This window comes from Terrapene carolina, unplaced genomic scaffold, assembly GCF_002925995.2.
Source record: "Terrapene carolina triunguis isolate 2854851 unplaced genomic scaffold, T_m_triunguis-2.0 Scaffold951, whole genome shotgun sequence".
Classification (NCBI taxonomy): Eukaryota; Metazoa; Chordata; order Testudines; family Emydidae; genus Terrapene; species Terrapene triunguis.
The window spans coordinates 6,661,819-6,682,898 of NW_020665302.1; the positions used below are offsets into that span (position 1 = coordinate 6,661,819).

At 53.9% G+C, this 21,080-nt stretch overlaps 1 protein-coding gene across 1 annotated transcript in view; it reads right to left on the reverse strand.

Annotated features, from left to right (window-relative positions):
- NOS1 (nitric oxide synthase 1) overlaps positions 1-21,080 on the reverse strand; it is a 57,767-nt gene that overhangs the window by 5,826 nt on the left and 30,861 nt on the right. Inside the window, exons 12-21 of the mRNA XM_029913842.1 lie at positions 20,535-20,620; positions 16,384-16,528; positions 15,775-15,879; positions 15,087-15,145; positions 10,525-10,641; positions 8,097-8,271; positions 3,661-3,683; positions 2,714-2,907; positions 1,886-2,055; positions 707-917 (exon numbers count right to left, since the gene is read on the reverse strand). Of these exons, the coding sequence (XP_029769702.1) occupies positions 707-917; positions 1,886-2,055; positions 2,714-2,907; positions 3,661-3,683; positions 8,097-8,271; positions 10,525-10,641; positions 15,087-15,145; positions 15,775-15,879; positions 16,384-16,528; positions 20,535-20,620 (1,285 nt within the window). The remainder of the gene's footprint in view (positions 1-706; positions 918-1,885; positions 2,056-2,713; positions 2,908-3,660; positions 3,684-8,096; positions 8,272-10,524; positions 10,642-15,086; positions 15,146-15,774; positions 15,880-16,383; positions 16,529-20,534; positions 20,621-21,080) is intronic.

Below are 21,080 nucleotides of genomic sequence, written 5' to 3' on the forward strand. Positions count from 1 at the left end.
AACACACTCCCCCTGCTAAGGGCGAATGGGACCTTCCCGAGCTGTCTCCAGCTGGGTGAGTGCTTGCAAAGAAACCTTGGCCACAGGCTCCTGCTGGAGGTTTATATACCAGGTACCCCCTCCCCAGCTAGGGTTCCTCCCATGCGCCTTGAGAAGATGGTAATAGGCTTCTGTGCCACCCCGATATTCTCCTGCCAACGCAAGCAGACACCACGCTCGGCAGTGCTGCGTGGAAGATGAACGTTCAGCATTTCTATAAGCTTCCCAGGGGTGGGAAGCAGGAGAGACACATGCCTGCGTGAGGGGGCCTGGCCGATCCACCCTGGGGGCCGATCTGGAGTCTCTGCTCCCCGCCACCCACTGGTGTGAGGCAGCTAAGACGAGCGCATGCAACCGTTGTGCTGTGCAGTGCAGAGCGGCCTGGAAGAGCTGGAAAGCCGCCGGTTTCTGCTGCTGCATCTGGCTGCCACAGCCCCCAGCCCTACCCCAAGGGAGCCCCGTGTGAACAGGCAGCCAGGTTTTAACGAGGGATTCCCCCGTCCCCAAACACACAGACGTGCCCCCATACGTTAATGGCCACCGCCCACCATGCAAATGGAGATGAAGGCCCCATCTGCGTGGCCACCTAGCACAACGCCATGGGACGGCTCTAGCTGGTCGCCACCACCCAAACCATGAGCCCCTTGCAGCGCTGCTGGCATGGTACCTCTAGTGCGGTAGGAGAGCACGGCCACGGTGAGGTGCACCTCGTCCGGGGACATGTCGGGGGAGGAGCTGATGGAATAATAGCGAGGCTGCAGCACGGGCAGCTGGGTGAGCAGCAGGGTGGAGGGCATCTGCACAGACGGGAACTCCTCTAGCACCTCCACTATGGTGGGGTTCTTGGACCATTTCCATTCCTCGTACTCCTGCAAGCCCTGAAGCGCGGGAGGGAAAGGACAGGTGGGCTCCTGTTCTAGGCCAGACACATTGCATCACGCGGGCCCCACGGCAGGGTGGAGCAGACGAAAGGGAGCTCTGGCTGGGGATGCCAGGACGCGTGGTTGCAACTGCCTCTCACAGGGCTCGAGGACACCCAGGGCTCTAGCCCTGATTGCCACCCATCCTAAGGCCTGCTCCTCAGGACTCGAATGTTTCTGACGGAGCCTTCAGTGGATTCCGAGCTTCTCCCATTATACCGCGAGCGTGCCGCACAATCACAAGGGATCCCGGGCTCAGACACTGTCCTACACAGACACAGCAGTAGTGGTGCAAGACACCCATGCTGATTTCCAGGGAAGGAGGGTCTAGAGATCAGGACAAGGAGTCAGGAGCCGTACACTCAAGCCCCAGCTCCGCCACAGACTCCCCGTGTGATCCTGGGCACGTCACTTAATTTCAGAGCCCTCCTCTGTAAGACAAGGAGCTGCGAGGTTAAATTCACTGAGCATAAAGCACACTGAGGGGGGCTACATCAGTGCAAAGACGTTGATCCATTAAACTGTCAGTAGCCCTGGGTAAGGAGCCAGTGCGGGAGGCCACGTTGATCAGGATGGAAGACTGCATCTTGGGGACATGTAATTTCCACAGCCTGCATTTCTGTATGAACCGCCCAGGACTGCAGGGGAACCCTGCTCCAGGATCGGAGAAGGCAAGTCATTGACAGCAGTTTACATAGACAAGCTGCTTTCCTCAGCCAGATTCATCTGAAGACATTCAGGAGGCAGATAGAGAGGTGGAGTGTTCATCGAGAGGGAGCCGTCTCTCTCTCTCTCTCTCTCTCTCTCTCTCTCTCTCAGGGGGAGGGGGTGTTCTCTGGTTACCACTGTCTAAGGTTAAGCAGAAGCATGGGGCAAGTAAACCTCCTACATTAGGAAGAGGCTGCCAACCAGACCTACGGATTTACCTTGCTAAGGACCTGCAGACGTTTCTTCTCCTTGTCGTTGGTGGCCAGTAAGGCAAACTGCTGCAGCAGCAGCGGGGTGGGAGGCGTGGTGATGTCCAGGTAGCACTTAAACGCCTGGAAGATGGTGCAGGGTGGGATGCGGTTCTCATCTGTCCAGTTACTGATGACACCTGACAAGAGAGAATCCAGTACAATGCTGTGATCAGCTGAGCCTGCCAGCCCACCCTGGGCAAGCCAATGAAGGCTTTGACTCCAGTGGGAGACAATGAATGAGGAAGGGCTAGAAAGATGAGTCTGGCATGATCTCTTGGGGCTCGCTATGACCTCACCTTGTACAATTGGCCACACTAATGATACAGCGTCTGGTTCTCCCAGTCTTGTATCGCTTTGGGAAGAGAGCATTTGCCACCCGCTTAGCGCAGGGCAATGGAGCATCAGGCCCATAGAATGTCCAGTATGGAAGAGCTCAGTGCGTCCGGCCAATCAACACCCTTTAACTCTACTTTCCATGGACCAGTTGTTCAGGTCTTGCATTCTAGGTACCTGAAGAGGTTTCCGCTGGCGAGAGGGAACAGAAAACCCTCCCCTACGGCCCTGCTCTTCCATGACACGGCTGCTCTGAGCACCCCACAGCCCCAGAGTGCAGCTCAGCTGTGGATCTGGGCCCCCTCTCTCATGACGAAGAAGCTAAAACCAGCGCTACAAACCCTACAGTCCTTATGGGAATGCACCAGGGAATGTGGTCCAAACCCCCCCAGCTAGGATCCACATGGCACCCAGAGACTCTGCAAGGGGGGCGGGGAATGGGATCCAGCTGGCCCTGGTTACCTAAAGCTGTGCTCCTCTCCTCCAAGAGCTCCACCTTCACCAGCTGGTTGGCTGGGGGTGCGTCCTCGAGTCTCTCCATCAGGGCGCTGACCAAGTCCTCGTGGTTGCCTGGAAACACTCCCAGGTGGTCTCCAGGCTGGTAGCGCAGCTCCTGCTGCCCGTTGGTGTGAAGTCGTAGGAAAATCGTTGACCGACTGCGGGGGGGGGGGGGGGGGTGAAAAACAAAACAAACCCAGCACTGTGACGAGCCCTCTGGACAGCTGTAAGCCCTCAGCTAACGGGGCCCAGCTCTGAGAGCTGTTTCTTTAGGTGTGATTTTCTAAGGAGCAGGAAGGAGGGCACAGGAGCAGCCCAGAGTCTGCCCAGATGATCGTATGTTTGAACTAAGGAAAAGGAAACAAGAATGGGAGCTTAGGAAAGAATCTGCCCTCTGTTCAGACCTGGCCTCCCGCCCCACTCTCCTGTGGTGGTGTTCTCCACTGCTAGCCATTCCTCTGCACACCGCTTGGAAAGCTGAGTCCGCTGGCCCAATGCTGTCCTTTGTGGAACTTCCGCATCGCCTGTCATGCCATGAATGCAGCACCCTGCCCCTTTCTCGGCATAACACGGTTGGTGTCGGCAGGAACGTCTCAAGGAAACCAGCTGGTCCCTGACCGGCTGCAGCGCTAGCAGCAGAAGCCCATGTACTATTCTGGTGTGTCACATCAAAGGAGTGGGCCACAGGTGTCCACGAGGAGAAACGCCACTGAAGTGCCTGTGGCCCTACTGCTGTAAAGCACGTGGAAGTGAGGCCAGGTCTCCACTACACACTTACTTCGGTATAACTATGTCACTCGGGGGTGTGCTGCACATGCAGTCGTACCGAACTAACCGCCGGTGTGGACAGCACTAAGTCGACAGCTTCTCCCACCAATATAGCAAAGGTGAAGCATATTCAGACGCATTACGGCTGGGGATACGGTGGGGTGGTCTGCACGGACAGGAGCATGCCTGAGATACCCGTAGAGGATTCACTACATTGGATGCTAGGGAACATTCACCACCAAGTTAGAAGTAAAGTCTGTAGATTAAAGATTAAAGAGGCTAGGACTTTTCAGATTGGAAAAGAGGAGACTAAGGGGGGATATGATAGAGGTCTATAAAATCATGAGTGGTGTGGAGAAAGTGAATAAGGAAAAGTTATTTACTTGTTCCCATAATATGAGAACTTGGGGCCACCAAATTAAATTAATGGGCAGCAGGTTTAAAACAAATAAAAGGAAGTTCTTCTTCACACAGCGCACAGTCAACCTGTGGAACTCCTTGCCTGAGGAGGTTGTGAAGGCTAGGACTATAACAGGGTTTAAAATAGAACTAGATAAATTCATGGAGGTTAAGTCCATTAATGGCTGTTAGCCAGGATGGGTAAGGAATGGTGTCCCTAGTCTTTGTTTGTCAGAGGGTGGAGATGGATGGCAGGAGAGAGATCACTTGATCATTACCTGTTAGGTTCACTCCCTCTGGGGCACCTGGCATTGGTCACTGTCGGTAGACAGGACATTGGGCTGGATGGACCTTTTGTCTGACCCAGTCTGGCCGTTCTTATGTTGTAACGCAGGGCACACTTTAGGCCTGGCCTGGTTGATTGATTCATAGATTCATAGATTCTAGGACTGGAAGGGACCTCGAGAGGTCATTGAGTCCAGGCTCCTGCACTCATGGCAGGACTAAGTATTATCTAGACCATCCCTGACAGATGTTTGTCTAACCTGCTCTTAAAAAATCTCCAATGATGGAGATTCCACAACCTCCCTAGGCAATTTATTCCAGTGTTTAACCACCCTGACAGTTAGGAACTTTTTCCTAATGTCCAACCTAAACCTCCCTTGCTGCAGTTGAAGCCCATTGCTTCTTGTTCTATCCTTAGAGGCTAAGGTGAACAAGTTTTCTCCCTCCTCCTTATGACACCCTTTTAGATACCTGAAAACTGCTATCATGTCCCCTCTCAGTCTTCTCTTTTCCAAACTAAACAAATAGTCAGCGTTGAGTTCCATTTACTGGCCTTCTGGTTCTTGAGCCATTAGTGGTCCTGGCTTTAAGCTTTCTTCCACACCACGAGGACTAGAAATTTACTCCTTTTATTTTTAAGGAAAGTTGATAGTCTCTTGTAATAACCTGACTCCAGGAGCTGGGGCATTAAAGAGAAACCTCAGATACCATGTGAATCGTGGTCCAATCACGAGAGCTGGCGAAAGAACCTGGGTGTGGAATCTGGACACCTTCAAACTCTGGAGGTGGTGGGAACCAAGGCTACGCTCTGGCCTATTATAAAAAGAAGGGGCCATTTCAGATTCCAAACACCCCAAACTCTGGGGCGATCAGAACTGGGCTTCTGGTTTAAGCCCATGTGCAACTGAGGAGGGCGAGTTCTAGGGAATATCCCGTGTTTGTGCATCAGGGGAGAGGGAGTGACGCTGACACTAACAGGAGATGTGCCCATGCACCACTGGCAGAACATCCCCCTGAGATGGACCGGGGGAAGCTCGCATAGCCTCCAGGCATGGTGCTACACCCTAGCCAGCGCCGTCCCGCCCTCCTTCCCTTCGGTAATCATTTGGGTGGGAGTGGTGTTGGCTGAGAGCAGGCGGTGGCACCTCCTAGGAGCCAGGCTGGGCTGAAGGCCTGGCTGAGCTGGGGGGTCCCCTGACAGCCTGGTGTGTGCTGCAGGCAGCGTGTGATGTGTTCTGTGTGGGAGACGATGTGAACATTGAGAAGGCCAACAACTCCCTCATCAGCAACGACCGGAGCTGGAAGAGGAGCAAGTTCCGCCTGACCTACGTGGCTGAGGCCCCCGAGCTCACGCAAGGTATGGCCGCTTGGTCACCAGGGGGCTTTGAGCATGGGGCAGACCCTGGGGCAGATTACAATCCTTGGGGCCAGTGGTGGGCTTACCTGGGGGAAGGGTGCAGGGCACCCTGGACAGAGCTCTGCTGAGACCCTCTCTCTGGGTATCCGACTCTCTCTTGTCCATATCTCACCCTCCCTCAGATATGCCCTGTCCCTGCTCCCTCCATTCTCTCCCTCCTGCCCTCTCACCTCCCTCCCTCTGGTTCCTTTCTCCTGCTCTCTTTTCTTCCCATATCCTTCACCCGATGTCCAACCCTATCGCTGGATAGAAAACTCCCCCTTGTCCCTGCCCCTCCGGCCCCCATTCAACTTCAAGCCCCTCCCCTCCCCCCGAATGGCGCATTGTGGCCTGGGAGGAGAATTCCACTGAAGTTCTGTCTGGTTTTGCCTCTTCACCACCCGCTCCAGCCGCAGTCAGGGTGGGAAGCCCACGCTCGGCTGGAGGAAGGGGCTGGAGACAGGCAGCTGCCGGCCCGGCCTCTCAAGCTGGCGGAGGGCCTGTGCCAGGGCAGTGGTAGGCTAGGGCAGTGCTGAATCCGGCCTGCCTGCTGCTGCCTCCTCTTGCAGAGCAGACGCACTCATTGCTGAGAGGAAGCGGAAGAAGTGGAAATCCAGGAGTGCTCTATGCCACCTGTTTAAAACTCTCCCTCCCATGGCGTAGCCCAGGGTGGGGCCCACCCACTAAAACACAGCACCATAGAGCGGCTCCTGCAGCTGGTAAACACAGCGCTGCCTCGGCTCCTCCTGAATTCAGATGCCCAGTTGCCAACCAGATGGCATGTGTTGTGTTAGGAATGAAAGGTGTGTGTATGTTCATGCGGCTGGTGGTGGTGGTTGTTCCTCCATCCCCCTGGTTACCTACCTGCTGAGAGCAGGGAGCTGCTGCAATCATTCGCTCCTTTCACATGGCCCCGAAGGCTCCCTGAAGCTTACCAGCAAAGGCCCTGTGGGTCTCCCGTGGGGTGGAGCAGCAGGCCCCAAGCCAGGGCAGCCCTGGAATCACTCGGCTGCTGCATCCCAGACCAGGTTCTGAAATGCTGAACGTGGTGGTGCCCAGACAGACCCTGGGAGCAGCCAGCCTGCCCTCGTCAGTCTCCGCCGCTTTCATCTGATTGGATCTTCTCATCCGCAGGTCTGTACAGTATTCACAAAAAGCGAGTCTATGCCGCCCGGCTTCTCACGCGCCAGAATCTGCAGAGCCCAAAATCCAGGTAGGATTGACAGCCACACATCTCACCCATATACCCATGAGGCACACACACAGTCTGCCCTGGTACATACACGTGACACACACACAGCTCTCTCCAACTTCTTAATTCCAAGCATCTTCCGCTCTACTCTGCACTGGTTAGGCCTCAGCTGGAGTATTGTGTCCAGTTCTGGGCACCGCATTTCAAGAAAGATGTGGAGAAATTGGAGAGGGTCCAGAGAAGAGCAACAAGAAGGATTAAAGGTCTCGAGAACATGACCTATGAAGGAAGGCTGAAAGAATTGGGTTTGTTTAGTTTGGAAAAGAGAAGACTGAGAGGGGACATGATAGCAGTTTTCAGTTATCTAAAAGGGTGTCATAAGGAGGAGGGAGAAAACTTGTTCACCTTAGCCTCTAAGGATAGAACAAGAAGCAATGGGCTTCAACTGCAGCAAGGGAGGTTTAGGTTGGACATTAGGAAAAAGTTCCTAACTGTCAGGGTGGTTAAACACTGGAATAAATTGCCTAGGGAGGTTGTGGAATCTCCATCTCTGGAGATATTTAAGAGTAGGTTAGATAAATGTCTATCAGGGATGGTCTAGACAGTATTTGGTCCTGCCATGCGGGCAGGGGACTGGACTCGATGACCTCTCAAGGTCCCTTCCAGTCCTAGAATCTATGAATCTATTGTTAACTTGGTCTCCAATTTGTTTTTGCCTGACGTGATTTTTGAACACGCGGGGCTGGCAATACTGGATTCACACCCCAATTTGGCCAAGGGCTCCTCTCCTTATACATTGGCTGAACCAAAACCCGGGGTCCAAACACCCGGATACTGGGCGGCTCACGATCCAGACCCAAAGCTAGAGCCCACCTCCCAGAATGCACTTAGATACCTCCTCCAAACCCTCAAAGACACCCCAGCCCGGTGAGAAGGCGCCGCATTACCCTGAGCTCTGCTCTAGGTCTCTAGCGGGGCTCCTAACTGCCCCCTGTGCCACCCGAACCAGCTTGGTCCCCACGCGCCGTCTAGGCCCCCGGGGGCTGCGGTGCACAGGCAGGAGGCCTGAGGAGCCAGGTCTCTGATTCTTTGCTTTGCTGCAGGACCCTCACAAAGAGCAGGGACGGCTAAAGCTGTGAACCCCAAAGGACTTGCAATGTGCCAGGGTGCTGGGGACCCAGGGGGCGAGCTCAGGCCCGACTTTAACTGAAAGCAGCTTTGCCCAATGGCAGCTTCCCAGGCTCTTTCCCCCCGCCCCCTTCTGAATCTCCCCGCCCCCCTTCCCAAAGACGAAGGAAGCAGACTACCTTGAAAACCTTTTTGGCCCACGTCCTGAAAGACTCTTCCTGGCCACAGAGCTCATCCCCCTCCCCCATGCGGAGGATGCGCTCCCCTCCCAGCTCCTCCAGCAGGGTGTCGACGGCGCGGGCAAAGGCGCAGAAGTGGGGGTAGGCACGCGATCCTAGGCCGAACACCGAGAACCTGCAAGCAGACCGGAAAGCTGCAGCTACCCGAGGACGACAGCAGAGACAGGAGGCAGAGCGGGCAGCGTCTCCCGGCTCACACCCACATGCCATTGCCCGGCCTGCGGGCCCTGCAGCACTAGCAAAAAAGAGAGGCACTGAAACCCCTCTGCAGCCCTCGGGGCCCCCCAAACCAGGGCATCGGGGCTCAGCCTTCCCCTGTCTGAAACCAAGGGAGGAAGCCCTACAGAGGCAACTTTGCCTCACCAGTTCTGGGAGGAAACAGCCACGGGTGCATCAACCACCACAGGCATTGCCAGGCCATGCCAGGGCAGCAGGGGCACGGCTGGCTTTGCCTGGCAGGGACTGGTGGGATCTGGCTAGCAAGGTGCCAGGCGGGAGCGGCTGGAGATCACTGAGCCGGGGCTGACACGGCTATGGGACGGAGATGAGCCAAGCACAGAGAGTCACAGCTTGTTAGTCTTAGCGGGTCTGGGGTGATGCCTTGTGACTGGTCTCCCAGGGACCCCAGAGGTCAGGGCGCACTGACCAAGTCAGTCAGGAGAAGGGGGTGAATATAACAGAGACATGGAGTCAGGCTAGCTCAGGGAGCTGGTGGTTATTTACCCGTTGCACAGCTGCTTAGAGGAGATCTTTGCTACGGGGGGTTGTGGCGCTGGCAGACCAGGTGCCAGCTCATGCCCAGGTCCCCATGCCTCCACTGAACACTGACAAATACAGCTCTGGAGCCAGTCTGGCTCCCCTGGGCGGTAGTATTGCTAAAGCAGGCGTCAGAACTAGAAGAATGTGTTTAGACGTTATGGAATGCTTGGGAGTTGCTGCCGGCATTAATCTCACTTGTAACAGCTGTAGCCCATGTTCTAAGGTAATAGTTGAGCGTTCTGCATTGTGTGCCTCTGTAACTGCAAATCCCCAGACAGGAGAGAGACAGGAACTAGTGTGAAGTGCTGATCTCCAACAGAAGCTGTTCCGTCCTGGCCAACAAGCCAGGCCCATCAACACCAGACTACTGTGGAACACTGATCGTTCTCCTCCCCCCTTTAGGACAGTGAATTCCTCCCATCCGTTGGGTCTGCAGCTCAAAGCGCAAGAGGGAAAGGGAATAAAAAGCCCCAACAAGGAGGACCTCTCTCTTTATGCTGCTTGGGCTCTGGGGGGCAAGGATTACTAGGCATAATTAAAAGATCCCCAGTGCTTAGCCTGGGTTAGCCCTAGAAGACCCATAGAGCTTGCTTCTTATAGAAATTTCGGTTACTTTTTGAAAGTTAAGCTTGAACTCATTTGGGTGTGTGTTTACCTGCTTTAACCTTGTACATAACTCTCTTGTTTCCTATCTAATAAATCTGTAGATCGTTTATGATAGGGTTGGCCTCATGTGTTGTCTTTGGTGTGAGATCTAAGGTGCAATTGACCTGGGGTAAGTGACTGGTCCTTTGAGACTGGGCACAACCTGACTAGCGCTGTGCTGGTTGGTGTGAGACAATCACAGAGGCAGGCTTAGCTGGGTGGTAAGACAGAGGATTCGAAGTACCCAAGGGGACAGACTGGGATTGCATGGCGAGGCTGTTACGGTGCTTGAGGAGTTCACACTTGGTGGTTGGTTGGTGAAATCAAAGTACAGAACTCACAACCAATTTGGGGCTTGGGCCCTGGTTCTCAACAGACTGCCCGGAGGTTTGTGCTCACCACTTTTGAGGCACTGCAGGACCGCTTGGCAGGTGTCATGGGGTTGCCGGTCCCCGTAATGGGACCCCGGTCCAAGCTACCCCAGCCAGCTAAGTTAAGGGGAAGGAACCCATCTAGGTAGTTAACTGAACAACGAGCACCTGAGCCAGATAAAAGCCATCAGGGCTCAGTTCCAGGGAGGGGCTCCCTGAGTGAGGAGCTCCCAGAGCCCACAGCTCGGAAGAGGAGGGCAGCATCAGTGGCTCTGCGACCCCGGAGCCCAAGGGAGAGACTTTATTTCAAGTTTATTTGGGGATTTAATAAAGCAGAACCCAGCAGGGGGACTGCGTCTTACACCCTTTCGGACTCTGTGGAATTCTTAAGGGGCCCGGAGAGAAGGGAAACTGAGGCAGGGAGTGCCTCCAGTGCCACACTAGGCCAGCTGAGAGCCCTACAGGGCAGGCAGGCCCCACAACATGGGGTACTGGGCCCTTTGCAGCAGCTGCAGTGTCCTCTCTCCTTGCCTGCTGGAGACAGGCTGAGCCCTCAGGAAGCTAGCAGCAACCTCCCTCTCCATCCTGCTCACCTGACATTAGCCAGAGGCCCTGTGCTCTCAAAGTTGTCCCTGGCTTCAGGCCCGTCGCTCGAAGACTTCCGTGCGTCCGAGTAAGAGGAGACGCTGTTAAAACGGACCTTGTAGCTCCTGCAAGCAGCAACGACAGCAAGCGTTACGGCAGCCGCGGCACCTCTACACCTGCTACCGGGCCAGCGGTAGGATGGGCAGGCGAGTGCTGGGAACTGGGGCGCAGCTTGGGCAGCTCTCACCAGCCAGGGCCTGAGTTCAGGGCTCTGCTGTTGCCTGCCCCCGGGGAGGCTGTTAGTGATGCCGACAGCAGAGCAGGGAGCTCAGTGTATGTTACGTGCCTCCCGATGCACAGAGGAAGCGAGTCTGTTACAAGCCCTGACTAGCCAGCCTGTCTCAAGCTGCAGAGACTCACACATTCCGGAGGTCCCCAGTTCATGGCATCAGCTGTGGTGGGGGAAGCAGAGCCCTGCACCCAAGCCTTACTCAGCTGTGTAGCCGGCAAGGGTTTTACATGACCTGGCTTCCAGCGGCAGGTCCATGACTTGCTGGAAGGTTGGGTTGGGGGTTTTATAGGTATTTCCATTCCCCTCCAGCAAGCACAGATCCTTATGAAGTGTAGGCCCCTAAATATGGCTTTCGGGGTTGGATTTCCAACGGCGCCTCAGGGATTTAGGCCCCATTGAGAATCCAGAGCCATTAGACGCTCAGGTTCAGAAACGGTGACCTTAGCACATAAACAAGTGCTCTTTACCTCCTGATCGGAAGGTCACTGTCCCTGGGTTCTGGTGGCTTCCCCCAGAGAGAGAGCGGTCAAGTGGGGAGTGTCCTGTACTGAGAAACTCCAGCCACGGGTACTGGAGAGGTCCATGCGAACAGCAAGACCGTCCCCAGAGCTCTTTGTGGGACATGAAGGACTGAGACTGTCTGTCACATAGTCAGACTACAGGCTGTGCAGGCCCTTAAAGACAGTGGACAACAGCTCAGATTGTTCTTGGAAGTGACTGCAGCAGCCAGTGCCGAGCTCAGACACGTCAGTTCTATATTGTTGTCCACCTCACAGCTCAACTACAATCTCCTTCCAGGATACTCCGTAACACGGTGTATTGCAAGTGTCCAGCGTGGAGGCGACACACATGAACACCACAGCGGAATCCTTTTCCCGGAGGCACCTCTGGGGGTGGCCTATTGTCCTGTTCCATCAGCTGTCCCCATTGGGGAAGAGGCCATTAAAACCGTAATGGGTTTTCAGATTACGAGCCCTGTAGGGATCGGTCACATCACATGTCCGCATAGCAGGTAGGCCACTTCGGGGCTGCAACACCACCACAATCAGTGTGCAAATAACTAACATTACTGCTCTGCACAAGCGTGTTATCTGCTGCATTTCTGAAGGAAAAGACTAGAGCCAAGACTCTCCGACCTCTTTAACATCTGATTAAAACCCACTTATCACCGGCCGGATGCTAATTCTGTCCTGACTAAGCGGCAGACATTACCATTCACTATCCTCATTATGTTAATTCAAGAGACTTCACAGGGAGCAGATGTCTCAATTAAGTGGAATATGCTGTACTTCACCCCTAAAATAATAATAATAGCCAATAAATGTTTAACACTTTGCCATTCTGCAGCAGCCTGGATCTCAAAGCTTTTTACAAATGTTTAACTAACTCTGGCAGATGTTAAGTGACTTGCCCAAGTCTCATCTTGCTTCAGTAGCAGAGCCAGTAACAGATGCCAGAAAACTGACTCCCAAGTCCTCTGCTCTAACCCCAAGCTAGACTTCCTTAAAGGAAGGACACAACCTTAGCTTGACCACAGCACTCGTGCGCCTTAGGGGTGTTTTTGCACAACACGGCAATAAACTGCGGCCAACCCCTCTAACATCCCCAGGCCTTTCAGCCCACCTAAAGCAATTTTATGGTGAGTTTCACTATATTCGGGGTCTTCCTTGAAGCCCCAGCATCTGAAGTCACGTGAGAATCTCAGCATTTTAAAGAAAGTTACTAGCCCTTCTGGTTCCAGAGAAGAGCTAAAAAATGTGATCCTTCAAGGCTTAAAGGCAAATAAAAAGAACGAGACATTTACTATTTTTAAATAATCTCAATGTTAAGGGTTGGCAATGCAGACATAGATCTGCCTGGAAGAAGAGAAATCTGTGAAACATTGCCACCTAGTGGTAATTTGATTTAACTACTACTGTATGTTCAAAGCATAGCTACAGGTTTGTGGTTCGTGGATGACCAGTAGTTCATGGGGCACTTGCTGTTGGTCCACAGACACGTGGCTGGTTGCAGAGTGCTGGCTCCTCTTCGTTTGCAGGAGCTAATTTGCATCAAAAGAAGCTAAAATACACGCCATAGTTTCTTGTCCTTTTCCATGTAAGCGATTGCTGGGGTTGCCTCAGGGATGATATCCCGTTATCGCTAGCAGGGGAGAGGGCCATGAGACGAATGGGCGAATGGGAGGGGAGAGGGCCATGAGACTCTGTGAAGATGTGGTCCATGCTACGAAAAGCGGTCCGTGCAAAGGCCAGCTGTGAGCCCAGTTTTGGCTCCATTTCGGCGTTAGTGGTGTTTATCTGTATGGTATGGTCACAGGGTGACCTGGCCCTTTAAAAGGTTAGCCCACCTTCCCTGGCAAAAGGAATGAGAGTGCAGGGGTCACGTGTGACTAAGACCCAGGCCTGCCGTGAGATATAAGGGCGGCCGGTGACTAGTCAGGAGAAAGACTCCAAGGACAGCAGACCTGGGAGATCAAGCAGGAAGAGGCCCTGTGCAGGGAAGACAGGGCAGTTTGGGTTATGGCATGGACCTGTAATAGAGGGTGGGCATAGGTGCCCCCAAGCTGCCAGCCCATGCGTGGCTGCAGCCATTGGCGGTTAACAAGGGGAAGAAGGGACGGACTGGTAGGAGCCCAAGAGGGCTGGAGCCGAGCCCAGTAAAGGGCTAAAGACACTTGAAAAGGACAGAGGGGCCCTTAGAGGTCCGGCTTTGCCCCAGCAAGAGAGAACTCTGGCTAAGCCCGAGGACTGCGTGACCTCAGGGCTCCAATGCATTGAAGGGTCCTGCATAAGAGCACTGCAGCAGCCTCTGAGGCTGAGGTTAAATGCTCCAAGGGAGGAAACTGAGGCAGCAGACAGGCCTGATGCCAGACCAGGTAACTCCCTGCTACAGATGCTATTAGAGAAAGGCACAACTACCAAGTCTGGATCCAGATTCAGAACCCCCGGAGCAGCTGGATCCTGGGTTTGGGGCGGGCCCATCTTTAGTTGACAGTCTCTGGGCTCTGCGTTCAGTCTTGCGGCAACAGGTGTCTGCCTTGAGTCCTCACTGCCAAAGGATCTGAGCACCTCACGGTTCTCTCTCCTCCTCACCCAGGCAGACAGCGGGTACGGCTAAACACCAGAAAAACCTCGCGGCAGTTTTTCGGCTCAAGCCACTTGGGTTATGGGGCTCAAACTAGCAGTGCAGACATTTGGCTCTGCATGGAGCCTGGCTCTGGGACCCTTCCCCCTCCCCGGGTTTCAGAGCCCAGGCTCCATGCAGAGCCAAACATCTACACTGCTATTTTGAGCCTCACTGCGCGAGCCTGACTCAGCTGACAGAGGCTCTGAGACTTGCTGCCAGGTCCTGTTTTGTTTGCCGTGGAGACGTACAGTAAGTGACTTGCTCAAGGCCACACGGGATGTCTGTGGCAGAGCAATGAATTGAATATGCATCTTTTGAGCCCCAGGCCAGCACCTTCTCCAATGGACCATCCTTGCTCTTGCTCCAGCGTGCTTGGTTCTCCCTACAAGTGCTCTCCTGCCCAGGCCAGAGGCATGCGTTTCTGCCGGGGTGACCGACTTCGCTCCCGTGGCAAACAAACCAAAAGGAATGGTATTCGTAAAGGAAAGTGTAACAGCCCTCTCCCGGCCCCATCTCTTACCAGGCCAGGACCATCTGCTGGGCTGGACCCAGTGTCTTGCCGGAGGGGGGAAAGGGGATGACATGCAAGGGGATTTAATGCCAGGGAAGGTATATAGACTCGTTCCCCTAGAGCCAGGCCTGCACTGCAACCCTCCAAACACTGGAATTCCGGATCAGCTTTACGTACAAGCAACTGCCCAGGGTCCTGTTCTTCTGGGAGGGCCACAGGGCAGCTCCTGACCTGGTTCTCCCCCTCATCTAGCAAAGCACAGGACATGCCAGGCCCAATTCCACCCCCATTCCCCTCCCTCAGCAGAGCCCACCTGACCTGATCTCTTACTTGAGTCCCTACAGACCCAGAGGCCAGTTTTGGATGGACAAACACTCACCAGGCAGTGGAGTGGAGTGAAATTGCCAAGGTTTGTTTCACCTGTGACCTCAGCCTGGTCCAGAGGGGAAAGGCCAGTGCTACCTAGAGCATTGGACCGGCTGCCTGAGTACCTGCGAGTCTCTCCCCAGGCCATAAACTTGCAGCCTCAGTTGGGACAGAGGCCAGCTAACCCAAGGGAGGGAGGTGGTGCCTGGTTCCCCAGGGATGGGCCAGCTCTGCTGGGGTGGGAGTGATGCAGGGCTCTTGTCTGAGTCTCTTACTTCCTCTCTTCCAGGTGAGAGTTGGGATTCCTCATTTCCATCATCGCACAGCCAAATTTCTAGAGAGAGAAACAGCAGGGTCGTCACTTCCGCCGGCCGTCGTACAGGACCCCGAAGGTAAGCGGCTGCTCTGTCCCGCTCCAGAGGCCCCCACCTGCTTTCACCAGTGGGACCCAACCGTGGGTCATCTGCACCGTGCGCTGGGACTGAACTCAGCTATTGCTCTGTAAGCCCGCCGGGGCCAGGACCGGGGCCTTGAGGGCTCATACAGCACCAAGCACATCGGCAGGTTAATCATCATTTTCCCTTGCGTGGTGCCGTACATCAGAGGGTCTCTAAGCATTGGGGGCCTGGTCCAATCCCCTGAAATCTATGGGAGTCCTTCCACTGACTTTGATGGGATCTAGAGCAGGCTTTTAATTAATTAAACCTCACAGCCTCCCTGGGGGCGAGGCAGATGTTCTCCCATTCTACAGATGGGGAAACTAAGGCAAACTTAAGGTCTCGCAGCAAGTGGGGGGCAGGTTTGGGAAAGAACCCAGGTCTCGTGATGCCCAGCCATGTGCTTTGACCAGTGCCCCATGCTCCCCCCTCTCCGTAATGAATGGGCCTAGAAGTGGGTGCCGCTCCTCCTCCCCCACCATTACTGCCACGTGCGGTACTGGGACAGTTCTTAACCCTTTCCTACCTCCCCATTCTCCGGTGGGTCTCCGTTGCCGAAGGTGCTCGTGACCACCAGGACAAGGGTTTCATGTTCCAGGTGGACTATGTCGTACTCATCCATGGACATCACCTGAGACAGACAGAGATGCTGGTGATGGCCCCTCGCACAGGGAGACTTGCTGCCGTTCAGTTGGCTGGGTTTAGAGCTAGGGGCCAGTCTCTCCGCTGACTTCAGTGCGGTTCTACTGGTGGAGAGCTTGGCCTGAGGCTCTGGCAGAGAACTTGACGCTGAGATCCAATCTATTATGCTAAGGGAGGAGGCCCAGAGACTTAAAGGAGAGACAAATTCTGCTCCTCTTGGGGACTTCCATGGGGCTAAATGGGTAACAGAGGGCAAAACTGGGCCACAAGGCCTCTCCAAATGTGTTCAAATTGAAGGCAGCTTCGTTTGCCTCCGGGCCTCTGTCTCTTAACCGGTCCCAGGGCCCAATCCTGCAAGGTGCTGAGGGCCTGCAATTCCTAGGAAAGTCCCCGGGAGTTGAGGGTGCCCAGCAGCTTGTTGCATTGGGCCCGGTGTACGTAAGCCATACAGCCCCATGCACTCTTCTCCATGGGCAGAGAGCTGGTACGCTACCTTGGCATCGAAAGCGTGCTTGAAGATTTCACATAAGGTTTTTGCATAGACCTGGGACTTCCCCGTTTCCGTGGCATAGAGGATGGTCGCTTTGACCCTCTTGGCCATTGCCTGCCCCATCAGCTTGGCAGAGAACTTCACGGCTCTGGAAAGCAAGTAGAAGCCTCGATAAGATCCTCGGACATGAGAAGCCCAGTCTGCAATTCCCCCCATCTCTCTCTCTCTCGCCTGGATTTCAAGCACGGCTGTGTGATCACAGGGGGGTTATTAGTTCACAACCGTGGGTTGAGAGTTCTAGAGTCTGGGGAAAAGTAAGAGGAATTGTTTTAAACAGCCACTGCCCCCACTCAGCCATGATTTACAGCCAACTGTGGCGGCTGGAGGCCCCTCCCTGGTTGGAGAGGCAGCCTTCAACGCTCTGCACAGCTGTAAGTAACTGCCCAGGGCTCAAGGCAGTGGGAACCAGTCCCCCACTGCCTATGGAAACACACCCGCATACTGCTGGCTTTAAGGGAAGCCTGCCAGCTTGCGGTCTCATGTTCTCGGGTCTCAGACCTCCAGAGAATGTTTTATCTCTTGCACGCATGCATGCCGAGACAGTATCTGGGAAAGGGCTGTTTTCTTTGTTTTCAATAACAGGGGCGTCAACAAGGCTTTTGAGTTTGTTTGAATAAGAAAAAACACACACTTCCTTCCCTGTCCACAGGGCCCAGGACTTACCCCTGGCCCCCGCTGCTCTGGGAAGAGTGTTGATTATTAACTAAACTGAACCTGACCTCTCCCCAATCAGCCAGGGCGTTTGTTCACTTAAAACCCTGCATTTTTCTCACCGTCATGTCCCAGTGCGGACAGCACCTATGGGCATAACTTGACTTGTAGGAACAGTCCCATGGGGATCACCCCCAGGAGCCAACTTACTCCCCTTTAAATGGCTGCAGGACAGGGGCTCTAACCACCTGCCTTTCGTCTCCTGCAGCTGGAATCGATTTCCTTGAGCAGATGCACCCATTAGCCTTGTCTACATAAAAACCCCTTTTGCCCCAGAATTTTCCACCATTATTACTATTGGTTCATCTCCACCAGCTCTAGCGCTAGTGTAGACGGGGCCCACTAGTGTGTCAAGCCCTGTGTCCTCTAACCCAGCTCAGAGCAGCTCCATGGGTACGTCTACACCGGAGCTGGAGGTGCCATTTCCAGCGGGAGTAGACAGACTTCACTAGCTGTGATTGAGCTAGCGTGCTAAACATAGCAGTATAGTTGCAGCGGTGCATCTAGCGGGAGGGGCCGGGCATCTGGAGTACAATCCCGTCCGAGACAGCACGCACGTATTTGGGTGACTAGTCCCGCCTGCCGCTTGCACTGCCGTGACTACTCTCCGGTTTTAGCATGTTAGCTTGATCAACGCTAGCACGTGAGAGAAATGAAACGACACCTTCCAGCTCCCATGTAGACACACCCAACATGACACGGCACCTTCGCATCAGTGGCCATCAGCACTCTGTCTACACGAGTGCTTCTGCCTCTCCCAGTGCTGGTTCAGCACCACTGGTGGTAGCAACCGTGGAAAATTGGGGGCGAAAAAAGTCTAGCAGAGACAGATTTCTTATTGTACTGTAAGGCCACGAATACAACGCTGTACACGCTCGTTTCTTATTGTAGAGTCACTCGTAAGAGCTGGGTTGCAGGGACTGGAGTCCTGCTTTCAAAAATATTCAACATTTTCTCTTTTTTCTAAAGTCACGCCAAGTTTGGAAACGGAGCCATCAAAATGGCAGGCTAGAGCGTGGGCCCCGATCCAGCCAGTGTCTCTTGCAGCACACCAGGCAGAATCAGCCACGGCATCCCGTTACGGAGACGCCACGGAAATCGTGGCAGCTTGATTTAGTTGGTTGACAGTTGAGAGGTGGCTTGAACAAGTCACGTTTGCCCCAGTCGGAACACAACGTGAAGTCTGATAAGCGTCAGCCCTGTTCCAGCAGCCCGGTGAGATTCTAGTGCCCTCATCAGAACAGACGTATAGTACATTGATGGGGATGCCAGTTGCAGCTGCGTTGGAAGCACCAGGCAGAGGCTCGTCAATGAGAATCCCTTAGGGAAGCCCAGCCCCCTCCCCACCCCGCCCATGTGGTTACAGGTGAAAGGTGTCCGCTAGCAAAATCTGCCCAGTTTCACACAGAGAGGAGATTTTTTGGAACGTGGGGGGTGGGGGAAAGGAAAAGCCTGAACTGGATTTCTTTGCCCCCCCGCAACATGGTCTCAAGGTACTTGCCTCTGGGCAGTTCCTATCCTGCTTTCAGTCTGATTCATTATGGTTGTTACCTGCTGCTATAACGCGGCTCCTGAATTCACCCTTCCATGTCAATTTCACCCACTCATTTCAGATGCCACTGGCCTCCCCCGGCCCTGGCACTGATCAGATCTTAGCAAAAGTACAGCTGGGTCCAGGAGGAAGCTGAGAGAGGAACTGTCTGGCTCCTTTGCAACCAGTTCTGGACAGCGTCTAAATCCTCTTGTAACGAAACCCCACCTGGTCAGGAATGTTTTGCTCGCTCAGCCGTTCCCATCTTGTGCGCGGGAGCAGTCAAAAAGCAGATTAGCTCAGAGCCAGGCAGAATTAATGGTAAATTTACAAAAAAAATTAAAACCACCTACACACCAAGAACAATGGAGGGGACATTATTTAAAAATCCTACCTGCCAAGTTCACATTTTTATAAAGCTGTTTATCAATTACGTACTCACACACAGAGCAGTTATAATTAACAGCCATTGTGTCCTCTTCTAACTCAATAGCTCACTTAATCTTTTCGAATCCTCTACCTCCCCCAGACTCCTGCTGAAACCCGTGCACCAGGCACTGGCCCCAAGAACGTATAATTGGTACGGTGGCTTCATGGTGGCACCATGGAAACTAACTTAATGGAAGAGATGGGGGATATCAGATGAGAACAGAGTCACAACAACAGGGACACAGACTTAGCAGTGTCTAGATGATTGTGTAGCACCATTGACCATGGTCAGATCGTCTGTGACATAACATGCATGTTACTGGCTAATAATAATATCACCTAGCTCTTATATAGTGCTTTTTCATCAGTAGATCTCAAAGCACTTCACAAAGGAGGTCAGTATTCTCCTCCCCATTTTATAGATGGGGAAACTGAGGCACAGAGGCATGACGTGGCTTGCCCAAGGTGACCCAGCAGGCCAGGAGTAGATCCAGAAATAGAACACAAGTCTCCCGAGTCCTAGTCCAGTGCTTTCTCCACTAGGGCACTCTGCCTCCTCTATTGGGACACCTCCCCCAGCCCCACCCCCATGGTGGGGAGGCTTCCAGACCAGGAATAAAATATCAAGATTGTCCAAAGTTGCTCAGCTCAATTGGGCAGATCCCTGGTCAGCATTCCGGGGTATCCATCTCTAGGGGGCTTGTTCTGCCCATGGAAGGGATGGGGACTAGCTATGACATATGGACCCAGGTTTTATTCCAAAATGTCCAGGACTGTCCAGATCCAGGATCCTGGTTTGAGCCCGTCTCTTAGGTCCATATGTACAAAGGCTCCCCATGCCATTCTCCTTTCACAGTCACAAAGGGTTTGGTCCCCACGAGCTGCAGGGGAGCGATCGGCGGAAGTATCCCAAATAGCAAAGAAGAGGATTCCGTGGCACGAGTTTCCTCTCACTTATACCAGCGCTAATTGGGAGTAACAGCAATGGAGTTACATCCTTGTCATAGGGGGAGAAGGAAGGAGAATCAGGCCTTCTAACCCCAGAGAGAGGAAGGAAGAGGAGCTGTCTGAAGTCTCTCTCCAAGTGCTGGAACAACCAGAGAGACATTGCTGGAGATTGAACTGATTTGTGGGAAGAGACCCAATGAGGACTTTTAGCTATTTTATACCTTCACCCTCCCATTTACTGCTCCAGTGGCAGGCCCCAAATGCTGCCCACCTCTCCGGGCACCTCTCTCCTGTGCCACACCAGATGACATGGCAAAAGGAGAGGCCTTCAAAAGACACTGGGGGAATCCTGGTGGGCGAGGAGCTGAGCACACGGCAGCCCCACCACACAGAACCTGAACGGTAAACGGTCCGTGTGCTGCATCTCGGTGCTCTGGCTCCTAGTGTGTGGGGGTAGCTACTCCCGGGTACTTACTTGGCCAGCTTTTTAAAACCGATGGCTCTCTTTTTGGTGGGAGTCCCATTGACCCCTTTCCAGATGTACGTGTTCCAAGGGTCAGGCTAGGAGGAAAAAGATGGTCATCAGCTGACGGACAGAGCTTTGTTATTCAACAAGGGCCAGGTCTGTGGGGCCCGGCAATGGAATTGCATTCGCTTGTAAAGACCGCCTGTTTAGATACATTCACAACGCCCGGTTGCTAGGCACCAGCTGGCCTCAGACCCTCGTCATAGGTCTTTATTTGTGGGCCTGGTCTGTAAGCCCATCCTACCCTCCACAACCCAGCTATTTAAGCTTGGAGATGCCCCTCTCTAGAGATGCCCATGTCTTTGAGGGATGACTGGATGCACCAGGGTTTCAACACGCTGTCGCAAGGCAGCGAGGAGGTTGCTGGCTTGTGACAACATGGCTGAGGACCATGCCCTTTGTGCCTCCCGGAAGTGGGCCTGTCCCAGGGACAGGGCCGGCTCCAGGGTTTTCGCTGCCCCAAGCAGCCAAAAAAAAAAAAAAAAAAAAAAAAAA